At 39.9% G+C, this 15,633-nt stretch overlaps 1 protein-coding gene across 2 annotated transcripts in view; it reads left to right on the forward strand.

Annotated features, from left to right (window-relative positions):
* Positions 1-15,633, forward strand: part of LOC120568300 (guanine nucleotide-binding protein G(olf) subunit alpha) — a 60,839-nt gene that overhangs the window by 17,619 nt on the left and 27,587 nt on the right. Inside the window, exons 1-4 of one of the 2 annotated variants that reach the window (XM_039815710.1) lie at positions 1,283-2,195; positions 2,451-2,523; positions 3,292-3,346; positions 4,177-4,296. In XM_039815710.1, the coding sequence (XP_039671644.1) occupies positions 2,057-2,195; positions 2,451-2,523; positions 3,292-3,346; positions 4,177-4,296 (387 nt within the window). In that variant the 5' untranslated portion in view covers positions 1,283-2,056. Of the gene's footprint in view, positions 1-1,282; positions 2,196-2,450; positions 2,524-3,291; positions 3,347-4,176; positions 4,297-15,633 lie in introns of those variants that run through there. The other variant, XM_039815709.1, reaches the window with a different exon arrangement.

Below are 15,633 nucleotides of genomic sequence, written 5' to 3' on the forward strand. Positions count from 1 at the left end.
AGAATAGTTAAATGGATGTTAAAGCAAAGGAGCCTAAAATAGACTCACATTAGGTGAAAGATTGTGTTTGAGCAGATTTTTGTTCATTTACTGTCTTTACTGCTCTGGAAAAAGAAGTATTAAGATCCTTTACTCAACTAAAAGTCACAATACAACACTACTCCATTACATATAAAAGTCATGCAATCAAAGCAAAAGTGCATAAGTATAATTAGCAAAATGTACTTAAAGTCAAATGTGAAAGTGACCTCAGTCGTTATATTATTGTAGATTAGTCTTTTTCTGATGCATACACATGTTAGAAACAATTTACTGTTGTAGCGGGTCAAAGTGGAGCTTATTTCAACTACTTTATATTACAAAGCATCATATCTTATAATTGGATCATGTTTGTTTTGTTTGTAAAGTCTTAGTCTGCAAAGAAACTATAGTTGTCAAATAAATATAGTGGACTAATACAAAATATTTCCCTCTGAAATGTAGTGAAGTACAAGTATAAATTAGCATAAAAAGTAAAAAGTACCTCAAAATTTTAGTACAGTACATGAATGAATACTTGGCTGCTTTTAATCATTGCTTTACTGTACATAAAGAAATTGCAACTGTGACGTGCACATTTTTTATAAATATTTATAATGTAAAAATTACATTGCAAAGGAGGTATATTAGTTTTGTAAATTAGTTTTCATGAATTACACATATACAGTTACTAGTTACTTTGTATATTCAGACTGTTGAAACAAAATATAAATCAACTAATGCATTTTGATGTATTATTATGAATTAAAGTACCTGGCATATAAAGTAATTAACATATAAAGTAGTTAACATTAGCACAATATTAGGTAAATGGACTACATTTATATATTTTACACTGTGGTATTGCTACCTATACTTATAATAAAAGATCTCACTACTTCCTCCACCACTGGGTATTACTATGTTTACTTTTAGTAAAGGAACTGAGTAGACTACTTCCTCCACCATGTACTTGTAGTCCTCCTTCTTTACTATGATGGCCCCCAGGCCTGTAATGTATAAAGTACAAGTACCTCAAAATGGCACTTAAGTACAGTATTTGAATAAATGCACTTAGTTACTTTCCACCACTTAATGATATATTAATACAGTATAACCCTCTGAAAGGTTTTAACTTTGTACTTTTACTTTTAGTAAACTGTCTGAGTACTTCCTCCACCACGTACTAGTAGTCCTCATTATCTCAAAGACTACAACGATGGCCCCCAGGCCTGTAATGCATAAACTACAGAGATAGGTAAAGCCCAGTACACAGGCAGTTTGGTTTGGGTCAGGGCCACCCATAGACAGTAAAGGGGCCACCTCACTGACTGGAAGCCAACAAGAAGAAAAAGAAGAAAAAGACGAAGAAGAAGAAAAAGAAGAAGAAGAAGAGACCCAGCCCCTCCGTAAACCAGCACAGAGAGGCGTCCGGGTTTCCACCCCTTTGCCGATTAATTTGATAGCAGGATAGCGACGGACTAAATCGGGAATGGCTCCTCTCCCTTTTCCACACAAGTTATAAAATGCTATATCAGTGCGAGTTATTAATGTTACAGTTTAACGCAGGTTTGTTTTCCACCTCCACGGTCTACGGTTACTTCCTGGTGCTACAGAGAGAGGCAGTGCTGAGTTAAAGAGACAGAAATACTGATAGAAATTCAGATAGAAAAAAATACTGAGAGAAGAGAGGGGTTGGAGACGCGATAGGAACAGTTGACTGGATTCCCAGAAATTGAAAACCCTCTCTCTCTCTTCCTATTTATATGTATTTTTGATATTTCTTTGTCAAACCGAGTCGTTATTCTTCGTTGGTTTGTAAACTAACACACGGTTTGGATGACGGCTGGCTGCGGCTAAAGCGGAATTGTAACGGGGGAACATATTCCTCCCTCCGACGGAGAAGCCTCGCAGAGATTGTTCCTTTTTATTTTACAGTGGACTCATTACTGTGCTATTTTTAAACCACAAAATCATCCCGGGTGTTATTTTATATATTTTTTTACGATTCCACAAGGAAGGGTTAGGGCGACGGAAGATGGGTTGTTTGGGCAACAGCAAGACTGAAGATCAACGCATCGACGAAAAGGCACAACGAGAGGCTAATAAAAAGATAGAAAAACAGTTACAAAAGGAAAGACAAGCGTATAAAGCCACACACAGGCTCTTATTACTGGGTAAGGCTGATTTATATGTGATGGCTGTCTGAAATGTAACCGTAATCCCTTTCGTTTACCGAACACGTAGCCCCATTTGACAGCGCTTGCAATAATATGTCATGGGGGTGGATATTGATGGAAGCGAAGCTCGAGAGAGCCTGCAATTAACTAGCTTCATTTCCAAAACCTGTATGATTTTAACGTTAACCTGGATGCCCATATTCGTGTTCATTTTGGTGATATTCTTACGTATTTTCTGGTCTATTTTCGAAGGTGCGGGAGAGTCCGGAAAAAGCACCATTGTGAAGCAGATGAGGATTCTACACGTCAACGGCTTCAACGCAGAGTGAGTGCTATTCAATACACTTATTAAATAGCTACATTAACGCATCAATAATCATATTATTGCATATTCTTATGGCTTCTCTCCTAATGAATAACACTGTCGAGGCCAGAATATAGCCTGTGAATGGATTTTCCCCAGGCACTGCAGCGCCTGTTGGGCCCAGTATCCCATGCAAAGCAGCTAATATCTCCCCCCTCTCTTTTCCTCCTATTTCGTGTACATGTACAGTTATCATACATATGTGATTATCTCAGTGTCACACAGATGCCAAAATAATTCACCGTTTCCTGTTTCATGTGAGAGGGTGAAAGGTTGTGATCGACACAAGTCTATTGATTATTTGTTTTGCTGCAAGGCCTTGCATGGCATTGATCTTACCAGTGGTCTATTTTAAACAGGCCTAGTATAGTCAAGAGTCCTGAAACTGTATGAAAATCCCTTCTATGTGTATGTGGAGGCTGGATTTTTTCAGAGGATAGAATGCTTAATCTTGCATTTTTATGATAAAAATGAGGAAAATCATGTCTACAACACATCATACCCATTTATTTTTGCATTTTTACTGGACTCTATACTGTATTTCACTGTTACCTGTTTCATATTTCCAGCCTCAACACGTATGTATGTATGTATGTATTAAGAATACTGTCTAACCTGGCTGTAAACCTTATGTTACTCGTAATCACCTTGATGATAAATCTTTTGTGGTCTGCTGTGGTTGATGTTTTTGTAACCGCTGCCCCACACATCTATTCTGTCCCCATGCAGAGAAAAGAAACAGAAAATCCAAGATATTCGGAAAAACGTGAAGGATGCCATAGTGGTGAGTTTCATTTATATCACTTCCTAAATGTGCTCAATGTCTCTTTTGTCACACCCACTGCAATCCTATTTTACTGATCATTATTATACAGGCGTATGATTAGATTTTCCCTCCCTCTATTCTAGGGATGTTACGATACCAAAAATCTAGTATTCGGTACCGATACCAACAAAAGTACACAATACTCGATACCAGACCCCACAGCCCGTTGCTTTGAAGCCTGGCATCACCACACAGCCAGCGTACGGTACCGTCTTTCATGAGTTCACCCGGAACTCCCAGACAGCAAGCATGTTTAGTTACGTCTGTTTCTCTCTGCCGTTGTTGTTTTTCACAAAGAACCGGGCTGGTTAAAGTTAACTGATGTTATAGAGGTCCGTTAAAACAAATGCTATCAGAGCAAACGTTAGGTTGTGATAGACAACGGCAGAGAGAAATAGACTCACCTGCGGTTTGGGAGTTCCAGGTGAAGTCGTGAAAGCCGCCGCCGTAGATGTACGGTAAAGCCAGAATCTGAATGCGGTCAAGCCGTACAGGGAGATGAGGGGCTATTTGCCGTTTTTCCGTGCTGGTCGGTGTTCTTCTTCAGCATTTAGCGGCAGTCTAGAACATTTTTAACGTTAGCCGTATATACTGCCCCCGTCAGTTCCGGAAGTATTGTATCCCTCGGTACCTACTGTGTAACCTACTGTGTAACCTACTGTGGAAACATGAGTACCGGCACGTTTTCAGAATTTTGGTACCGAAGTACCGGTTCTTGTGACATCCCTACTGTATTCATCTTGCTTAATGCTTGTTTTTTTGTTTCCCCCCCAATTTCTGCTTTGTAGACTATAGTGTCTGCGATGAGCACTTTAATACCCCCAGTTCCGCTAGCCAACCCAGAGGACCAATTCAGAATCGATTACATCAAAAGCATAGCACCTCTCTCCGACTTTGACTACTCACAGGTAAGACGTTCTTAAAGTGTGCAGATGTGAATATATGTGAGAGAGACTGGTATAGTACATATGTGCTTTTTTGTCTTTCTTAATGTGTTTGTGTGGGTGTTGGATGGTGTGTGATGAGAGGATTTGTTTTTTTTTTATAGCTAACAATGTAGATCTTCCTGATATATAGCTCATGGATGTCAGATGTAATTTTGCTATAACAGACGTAATGTTGCCTCTCTTCTTTAATTTACTCCTTTTTATGACGTGGTGAGGTCCTTTTTTTTAACAAACAAAAGCTAAGGGCATTGTTTTTTCCTTGGGAGATATGAAGTTATGAATGGAAACGTTTGTTAACTTGTATGAAATCAACAGTTAGTTGATTCAGTTGCTTGTTAAAGGTTTGATTCCCCTTTGTAATTGGAGCAGATGTATTGTATGTGGATTTGAATTCAAGTTGGAGCACATGGGGTTCTTTTCAGTGTGTGATCAGCCTTTCGATAGCGCGAGGTCATGTGTTGGAAATGTAGATAATGTTTTACATAATTTTAAAAGTGTTCCTTGTTTGACACTGGCTGTGCTGCAAAACAGAAATGACCTAGCTGTAGATAGACTCTTAAGAGGTCTGAATTTAATTTTTGTTGTTGATACACTTTGGGCTTCAATGGGAACCAAACAAAAGTATTAACATGTTATTATGAATAAATCAAGTACAGGGTTTGTCTCCGTTTGGTGTATTGATCTGCACTTTTGCTGTTGGTTTTATTGGAGTTGACAGTGATTTTTAGTCTCATGTTGAGGTGAGGTACTGAACAATTTAAAATTGTCAAATGTTGTTTCCTTTTTATATACAAAAGCTTGTTTTTAGAGCTGAAACTGTTAGTTACTTAATACATTTTTCGATCGACAGAGCAATAATCGGCAACTATTTTGATAACTGATTAATCGATTAATCGTTCAGCTTGGCCTCCTATAGCTCCGCCTACTTCAGCTCGCCCTTCAATACAATAAACCCGGTCAATCTCTTCAGTAAACTGTTGTACATGAATATTTACCCCTGCATATGCTACTGGATCAGTGCTTCCTGTGGAGAACTTGGCAACAGAGGGCTAAGATAAAGAGCCTTTCATCTCGCCCTCTGACCCTTAGCACAGGCGCCCTCTAGGGTTGCTTCCTCTCACCCTGGCTCTTCTCCCTCTATACAAACAACTCCACACTACAGCTCAGTCACCATTCTTAAATATGCAGACGACACATACATAATTGGACTAATAACGAAGACCGATACCGTGAGCAGGTAGCCCAAGCAGCCACTTGGTTTCTTGATAACAACCTCCAGCTCAACATATCTAAAACACAAGAACTCATAATAGATTTCTGGCACTGCCCCCTCCCCAAAACCCACATACACGTCTCAGGAGAACCCATAACCATCACTGACTCATTCACATGGGAGCTCTGTCTACAGACAGATTTCCGTCATAGTCTGTTTATTTTTACTGGTAGCGCAACCGGCGCAACATACAAAAGTCTCACCATATGCTTGGCTCTTAATGTAATTACCAAAGTGAGACGTTTCTGGATTGTATTTAACAAATAGCCCATGTTATAGGATCATCTTCAGTGTTTCCCACAGGTTGAGCATTTATTTGTGGTGGTGGGTGGCGCAGGATGTGACGCTCGGCCTGTGATGGCTGGGTTCAGTAATAAACTAGTCAAACAAAGGTTTATGAACTATTTATTTATATAAAAAAAAGGACTACATAACAAGATATTTTATAATAATAATAATAATAATAATAATAATAATAATAAATAACTATTTACATATAAAACAAACAAGACTAGAAGATGATACAGATGAAGTGTAGCCTATGATGTGCTTTGTCAGTTAAATCTAGTTGGTTTGTCAAATACATGTTATGGTTCAACTAAACCTTAAAACCATACTATGATCCATACAGAAAGTTACATGTTATTTTAAATCACAACACTATGCGCACATCATGTCTCCTTCTAACTCCTGTTAAATCATATTACACTTAAGGCGATCCAATGTAAATTCATTGTTCATTTAGTTTGTTATAGGTCATTGTTCATTTTTTAAAGCGTTTTAATCTGTGTTTTGAGGATCGTAATAACCCATAATAATAATAATAAAGACACCTTGTAACACATGCTGTTTTGTACTATACATGTCCGTGTTGCACTCATTATGATCTCATCTGAACAGGTTTCTGTCATTCAAACAACTCTGGATTGTAATTTAAAACTTTTACTGCAAACTTGTAGCAACAATTCCGGGTTTTATTCGGGCTCGAGTGCATACATAACGTTACAGTTAATGGGTATGGTCAAGGAGAGAGCGAGAACTGAAGGCCCGGTTAGCAACGATTAGGTCTGGTTAGCTCATGTTAACTCAAAATATAGATCAGCTCCAGCGAAACACTGGCGCGGAGAGGGTGAACAACCAGACTCTAATAAATGACGTTCAAGGCTCTTTCACAGCAGTGTGGCCACGGTGTTTCAATGGTGTATTTTTACAGTAAATCCCACGGGAAGCAACAAGCAACATGCTAATACTAACGTAAGCCTGGCTCTGGCCTGACGCTGTGACATGCATGTGGGGGAGGGGCTGGAGGTCACTGGTCTGTGTGCACTATAAAAATACATTGTTGATTGGAAAAGAAATGTAATTCGGATTTTATCTATCTGGGCGGGTATAAATCTACCTGGGCGGGAAACACTGATTGTATCGCGATCGACACTTCACTAACGTTAGTTCTTCTATCAGTACTTTTTAATGTTTTGGTGTAATTTATTATCCCGCTGCAGCATCCCCTCTGCTCTATGTGTCGGGGGTGAGCTCCTCAAACTACGCTCGTTACTATAAGTGCAATAAAACGTTCATGAGTAAAAAGCCAATACTTTATCAATACCCCTGTTCAACAAGCATAAACATGCAGCCTAAACATGTAGAAAAGTGATAATTCAATCAGCTGTGTCCACAGTCTCTCATCCACCGCCACTATGTGTTACACAGTTCACACAGTGCACTCAAATAGCGAATTGTAACAAGCTAGTCTTGCATTGCCAGACCTATCTCCACAGCACTGTGTCAGCACTGTAGTAAGGTCTGGCTACAACACACAAACAGTACATTCTAGGATAGGAGAAAAAAACTCAGAATCGTCCTGGATGCGCTAAGCTCCAGATGCAGAGGTGCCTGTGCAAAATAGTCTCGGGAAGAAACTTGTTTGGGTGGTGGAACATGGTGGGGCTAGTCTATATCCACGACGTTCCACTTCTGGGTTTTCCCTGTTGCCGATGGAAATTCTGCCGGATTTCCCTCATTTAGGCCGGATATGCGTTACCTTGGGCTTTCTTTCTGTTAGCAATCCAGACAGCTAGCTAGACTATGTCCAATCTGAGTTTTCTGTTGCACAACTAAAACCACCTTTCAACGAGGCTATTTTGCATAGGCTCTGTACGGCGCTTAGTGCTGCCCAAGACGATTGTGATTGGTTTAAAGAAATGCCAATAAACCACATCTCGCCAGACCCTCTTCCGCAGCTCTGTGGCGGTAGGTCTGGTAAGGGACCGTTCGGTATTTATGGAATGGACCACCGGAGGAAAATAGGCGAGGATCATGTCTTTTTATTCTTTGTTGAAATGGCAAAAGAAAATGCTGCATAAAATGTTAAATGAAGTTAACTGCTCACGTTATACAGTAACGCATTTGCGAGGTGAATCGCCATCTTTTTTTCGCCAACGAATGTTTCTGGCAATCTGTATACAATGGAGAACTGGCCAGCAGCAATCTTTTCATCTGTGTCTTTATCTTGCCCTGCGTAATAAGCTTTTTCCATAACCGGTGGGCAAACCTACTGAGATGTCCCTGATAGATAGTAAATGCCTTTAAACATATTTTTTGTAAATCTTTACAATCATTTACTGAACGAACCAAGCAGGCCTGCCTTATTGCAAAATCCAAATTTTCATAAAAACTTGCCATTTTCAGCACGTAGCTTGCTAGCTCGGAGCTGGTTGTTGTTGTTTCCCGTAGCGAAGGGATTTTGAGAATGGTAACATACACATAGCAGAAGGGGAGGGGCAAAGCCTGACATCAGATGTCAGGCTTTTTCCTGGTAATGTTCTTGCCAGACTACAAACAAGCTAAAACAAAAGCTGTCTGTATGCTAGTCTAACTGTTTAGCTTAGTTTGCCACATATCTTAAAATTTGGCAAATCCTTGTAAACTTAGCTGTTGGCTGAGACAAACCAGCCCCTCCTCCCTTTACCAGCGGTACTTGCAGGCAATGATTCACATCAGCAGAGGAGGACAGAGGACAGGATGAATGACATACTGACTGTCTGTGTTCTTCACTTTTTCTAAACTTCAATCAGTATTTTGATGTCAGGAATATTATTTATTTTATTTGACTTTTTAGATTATTTTCAGGTGAGATATGACTCTGTCACTAGTAGCATAAAATCGCACCATTTTAAAAAGTAAATAAATAAACATTACAGGCGGGCATGCCCCATGACCCCTCTAGGTGACTTCATGTCTTCAGCGCTCATCATTGGACACCAGTTAAAAAAAAAAGTCCCACCAGCACCCATGCATTCAGTTGTCTTGGCACACACAGCTAAACAAATTCATAGTAGAACAAAACCACCTTCAGTTTTAAACAGCATTGAGAGCATACTCGGCTCATCCATAACAGTTTGGTACAGCAGCATGGGCAGTCACGCACGCACAAAACTGCAGTGCATAGTTAATAAATCATCCAAGATTATTGCCTCCCCCCCCACCATCAATTGAATCACTATATTGCAAATGCACAATCAAAAGAGCAAAAAAACAACAACCTCTGACCCCTCTCACCCTGCCCACCATCTTTTCCAGCTGATGTTTTTTCCCCACTGCAATAGGAACTCTGAACACTTCTCACTAAGTACTGCACTTAGAACTGTGTCAATCTATCAATATTTTGTGTGAATTTCTTCTTGTGGTAATATCTGAATAATGTCTGTTGTGTTCGTCATGTGTCTAATATGATTGATTGATTTATACCTGTGTGTTTGATGTTCCTGGCACTGCTGTATTGTGCTTACCCACCATGCTGCCCTGAAAGCAAATTCCACCGACCTTGGTCGTGTGGTCATTAATAAATGATTGATTGAACGAAGAACATGCCAAAATTCCCAAGTGCCTGCTTCTCCGGCATCTTTGTTTTGTATCTTTGTAAACCGAATATCTATATTGGACGAACAAAGCAAGACATTTGAAACCTTAAAGCTAGAGTGCAGAACTATCGCACATAAATGAACGTTTGTAACATTCAAGCCCTTGCTAAACAAGTTAACACAGTACTGATTAAGCCAGGGAAAGCTTGTATCTCTCGCACTGTATTTCTCAGTGTAGCGAGGTTGTGGTGTCTGATTTCGGTGGCGACATTCCTGCGCTGGTGCACCGGAAGTATGCCAATACAGCTTATTTGTACTCCGAAAAAGTAGTTTATTAACCCCACAACAATATCATTACATTAGCTGTACACAGAGTGCCGTCAACCAACCTTGCTCACTCGATTACAGTTTTTTTTTTTTTTTTTTTACAGCATAGCTGCTTTTTCCGGCTCTCTGATTGGTTACACAGTATGTCAGTCTACCTTTATTAACCAATACCTTGCAGACAGGAAAGGGGGAATGCAAGCAATGCGGCGTTATTATGAATGCTGTTGACAGGGTTTTGTAATTATTCTCTTTTAAGAGATTTAGATTTTGACAAGATTCACTAATGAAAATAATAGTTAGCTGCAGCTCCGGTTCTTTTATCTTTGGGAAAATATTTTGAAAAGTTTGCAGTCGTTCACCGTATTAAAAAAAGATATATAGAGGAGTGAATTTCACGTGTGTTTATCTCTTAGCCACAATATGGCATATGACTTGGCCAACAAGGCCTAAAAATCGAGCTAATATTCAGACCTTGTGGACAGGCTGCTCTCTTCTTTAATCACTTCACTGCTTTGTTCTTAAAGTGGCGTCGTTTTCACATTGCTGCTTTACATCTTTGCATGATGTTTCCCAGCTTCCCCCGTTAAACGTTATTTAATGCTACATCACAAAAATAGCCATTAAAAGGATTTGGGTGTTAATTTCCTCATAGGCCATTGGTGAGAGTGTTAGCAGGGCAGCAGAAGTTTGTGCTGCTGTAACGTTGTGTTGTGTGAGGGCCGGGGCCATAGGGAGAGCCGGCGCTGAGTTCCCAGGCCCGGCCAGGCCAAAGGGAACAACATGGCTCTGTTTGGAGTGTATGTGCTTGTCATCAGTCTCAGGCTTCACTTGTGCCGTCAGTGTCACCACTACTGTATATTGTCACTTAGTGCCACCTGGCATGATATCTAATACAGCAGCGCAAGAACACGGCCAATTAGTAACCTGTGGCTTTCACCTGTTGGCGCCGTTGTGAAAATGTGAAAGTATGTTTTACATGGAAACTTTTGGAGAGATAATGTTATTGATGTTACTGCCTTAGCAATAAACAAGCTGTTCTTTAATGTTTTTGCTCTTCTTTGAGAGAAAAAAAAAAACTTTTCTAACTTTGCTGTGTCTTCTTTCGTGAAGTTTGGACTTATCCTTATGTTTACAGTTGTTGGTATTTATAGTATCGATTATTGAAATAATTGTGTTGTTTATCAAATTAAATGACTCTTTTGGGCATTATAATTTGACGTGCTAGCATAGTTACGTTTTTCCGCTCGAGAAAAGTGAGCCCAAGAACAATGTGTTGGGCTGTGTCTGGTTAGTCAAATAGGAAGGAGACAAGCTACAGAACTATGGCTTCCTTGCATCATGGTCTTTTGAAGGTACTGTTGGTGGAGAAGTTGGTGTCTTTTCTAAGTGATGGATTTCTTCCTGTATGGGTTTTGTATGTTGGTGCAAAATCATGACATTTACTGTTGTTTTAGATTATAGCCCCATGATCTATGTTTATGGTACAGATGGTTCATGAATATTAAGAATATATGCCTACAACACAACAAAATAGGCATGAAAGTGTTAGCTGCACTTTTCTTTGCATCCACCTTCATGACTGGGAACTTTTGTAAGACAACCTTTTCCTCTTGTCGTACAGTATATGTAAATCGCCATGTTTAGTTTTGCTGGCCTGTACTCTTTATCACCAGGCATCCTTTTTTTGTAAAAACCTTTCCCTGCAGTAGCTTGGGATAACAGTAGGCCCATGGAAAAATAAAGCCCCGACACAAACGGTCGTCTATGCAAATAGAAACAAATGCCACTGTGGTAGCTATGCTAGCCACCCGACGGTGTCTGTCGACTGAAGTGGAGCAAATTCAAATAAGCCCCTTTGTTTTTACACCATGTAGCTTCCTGTCCATCAGACATGTTAAAGCCTACATGTAATGCTGGTTATTTGATGCTAGAACAAGCATTTAAGACATGTTATTTCTATACAATCTCAACAAAAGGACAAGGATTAGGCCCACAAATGTTTTTTTTTAAGGTATGAATTACAGTCTGTTGTGAAAGTTGAGCTTCATATTATTATGTTCAGCCCCACCCATTGTTGTACTGATCTATTTTTGTGTTAGGGTGCAGAATTACTGTACCGATGAATGGTTTAAATTTTACACCGTGCCTAAACTGTCAGTGAGTGTGTGTGTGACGTTATTTCATATTGTCTGATGTCAGTTTACAGGCCGACTTATAATTATGACTTTCTAGGAACGTGACCTGCATTGTGCTGCTTTTGTTCTTCACTACAGCAGTGAAGGGTAACACCTCTATAGCATTCCCTTGTTGTTACCTTCTTGGTGATTTCCTTATGATGAACAGCTTCAGTAGAAGTTTGTTTTTCCTTTTAATTAATTACCTGAGGATCCGTGATGTGGGGCAAAGGGTAGCACGAAGGGCTGCTTCGTTTTTTGGATCCGTGCTATGAAAGATGAACAGTCTCAAACCGTCGCTCCCTCTCTCCTTTACTTAAACTCTGTTTTTGCTCAATTTGTCTGTACTTTTTTTTTTTTTTTTTTTTTTTTAGTGAGTAACCCATTGAAGTCAGGTCTCTCTCTGTGCTGGGTGACTGTTATCTAACACAGTCAAATATTCTTTTCAGATTCAATCAATGTGGTGTTGATGGTGTACTGAGAAGCTGGCTGGTTGTCTGCCTGGCTATGTATGGAGGGATTTGAGATTAGTGGCTGTACATTTTGCTCAAAGGCCAAAGGTCTCTTCAAAACTTTACCCAAAGGAATTTGAATGTCCCCTCACGGCGGAAGATGCAAGCCATTAGCTCCCCAAACTTTGTTTTGCTAAGTCAAATCAGATTTAGGCCATTTTGTTCCCTGTGTCAGCCTGACCTATATGATTCAAGTTAATATTACATCACGCACACAACTTGATTAACATTGAAACCAAGGCTGAACTGAGAATTGGTCCTAGCAGAGCCACCGGAAAATCAGCATCTCATGGCTGGTGATGGAGGGGGAGTGGAAGTGGAGTGGGAAGAGCACAGGAAAGAGTTAAAAAAGCTTGTGTTATAGCAGATTCCCTCCTGGTCTCTTTCTGTGTTATCAGTTCCTCTGTAGGGCACTGCAGCACACACTGCATTTATTCAAAGGCCCAGTGTCACACGCCTCTGTGGAAAAGAGCCCTGAGGACCATGCCCATCTCCCCCCTGCCCCTTCCACTCTCTACCCCTTGTCTCTACATCCAGTCCCAATGCGTGCTAGCTTTTTTCAGGTTCTTCTTTGGGTTTTCAAGCCCCTGGTATACAGAATTTGTCGAGATCTGCAGAACTAATAGCAGAAGAATGTAATCGGCGCTGTTGAATCTTATTGATACTAGTTGAGGTGGGTGTTTAAGTTTGATTGTAACAGAAGTAGAAGCAAATACAGGCAAGAAAGCAAATATGGCCCCATTTTTTCCTAATCAAGAATTTGGTGTAGCAGGTAAATGCAAAACTGAACCATGGTTGTACAATTTAAAATAATGTGTTTAATCTATCATACTTTGGTAAAATGTACTTGTACACCCATGTTTAGGTCATTCCTGCCTTGTGCCTGAACAAAAAAGTAAACAAATATTAACGTCTCTCTGCAGTCTCTGTGATACTTCTGCGGACTGGATCAGTGGATTTCCTCCATGTTGAACTTAATCACCGGATCTGCCGAGAGGAGATCTCTCGGAGCATGTGATCATTTATCAGGCTCCTTCTCCCTCGCTCTCTGGTTCGGGGCTACTTTCACCCTCTCCCCAGTCAGAGCGCAGAGCCAGTGCTGAGTGCAGAGAGTCATGTGGTTGTTCCAGGCTAGAGGAGGAGCCCATCTGAAAGACATGTGCACAGGAGGCGACGAGGGATATTAGCCCAATCATCTTTGTTTAGGGCATACAGAAAGTCCTGTGAAATGTTTTAAAATCATTAATAAGATGAGTTCCTCTCAAAATGCTTCCACTGAGACATCATGCCTATGGATTGACTTTATTTGTATATTTTAAGAGATGTAACTGTAGTGTTATCTGAATTTGATCACAATGAAGTTATGCCATCCAAGTGTACCACCTTTTGTTGCTTTGGCTTACAGTTCAGAGAAGAGAGCTTGTGACCAGATCATGAGCTTAAATTCAGGAACTGTTGGATAAACCTGTTATCAAGGAAGTGTATATCAACTCCCCCTGTTACTGCTGAGAGTGGTGTAAAGTAATTAATTGCAAGTACTCTCGTTACCGTATACAGTATTAAATAACCTTTTCTTGTACTTTATTTATTTATTTATTTATTAATTTTTTTAGATCAACTGTTTATTATTTAACAGACAAACACAATTGAACAAAAACAAAAACCCTCTCCCACCCTCTGCGGTCTCGAGGAAAACAATAACAGACAAATAAGCAAAAACAGAGATCACACCTTGCCTAGTCACTCTCCTCTAATTCTTGTGATGCTGAGGTCATTAGGACTGATACTTGTGCTGCTGCGTTTTTCCGTAGATCTATAGTCGATGATTTGGCTTTGTGTCTAGAAAATACACCAACCACTGTTTTAAACAAAGCGAGTGGGGGGAGCCAGTGTTGAGCTATCATTTTCTTGGTTGCGGTTGAGCTGGCTAGCCAAACTTTCTTCTGTCTCCCAAGCAGGTGTAATTTAGAGTTGTCATTAAGTAACAAAACAATCGGGTCAGTAGGAATTCTTCTTGTACTTTTTTGGAAATATTTTGCTTTCTATTTTGCAGATTCTTGATGCATTGCTGCATTCAAATACTTTTTACAGAGTGTCTACAATTATGCTGTTACGGCATAATGAGAAGGCTATTACTTCAAGTTTGATGTGACTCTCCTTAGATTCCTTAGAAAGGTAATATGCGAGAAGCTGTTAAAATGAATACTGGGCAGCACTTTGAAGAGCATTCATTTGACCATTTGTAACTGAGTCACTGTAGTCTTTGCAAATACTAGTTTGTACTTGAGAAGACTACAGAATACATAATTCTACTTACAGTACACTATTAATGACCGTTTAATCCGTACATAATCAAACAACATTTTAAAATTTGTGGTTTTAGGGTCAGTTACAGCAGCGTCTCTGGCTATGCCGCACTTTGCTAGATGAGGTCTGTGAGCACTGGTTTTAGTATACTTCCCCGTACAGGCTCACTGGTACAGTACCAAATCTGGCAACCTCATTTTGACGACAAGACTCTGAGAAGCTGTGCACAGTCCCTGTGCCCTGCTGTTGTTCACCAGGAAATAGTTAGAGCATGTGTTGGTAGTCGTATCTTTTCACTTCAGACAGGGTCAGGCTTGCTGTATCCTCCTGCTTCCAGTCTGTATGCTAAGCTAGGCTAAACAAATCCCCACTCTAACTCCATATGTATTGTACAGACATGAAAATAAACAAATGAGCGTGTTCCCAAAATGTTGAACTATGCCTCTAACTTAATACTAACACTTACTTGTTGAGAAAGATATATTCTACTACTCTCTCTGCTCCTATAAACGGCAGTCCTTGGAACCCAGCTGCTTTACCTAAACTAAACTAAGCTCAGTGACCAACCGTAGCAGACAGTGCTTGTGCTGGGCAGATGTGTGTATGAACTGTATGTATCTATTGTGTGTAACTGTAAGTGTGGTACTTGGTGTAGATGAGAAACTGTGTATATGACCAATTAGATCTCTTTGGATAAATGTATACACAAAATGGGCAATAGAATTTCCCATTTGGTGGGTTTGTTTATTTAGCTATCTAGTTGTCATGGCAGCACGAGTTTCAACAACTTTAAGTCACATTTTTTAAGTATCAAACATCTTCAGATTTTCAAAATGTCTGCAGAA

Source organism: Perca fluviatilis, chromosome 11, assembly GCF_010015445.1.
Source record: "Perca fluviatilis chromosome 11, GENO_Pfluv_1.0, whole genome shotgun sequence".
Taxonomy (NCBI): Eukaryota; Metazoa; Chordata; class Actinopteri; order Perciformes; family Percidae; genus Perca; species Perca fluviatilis.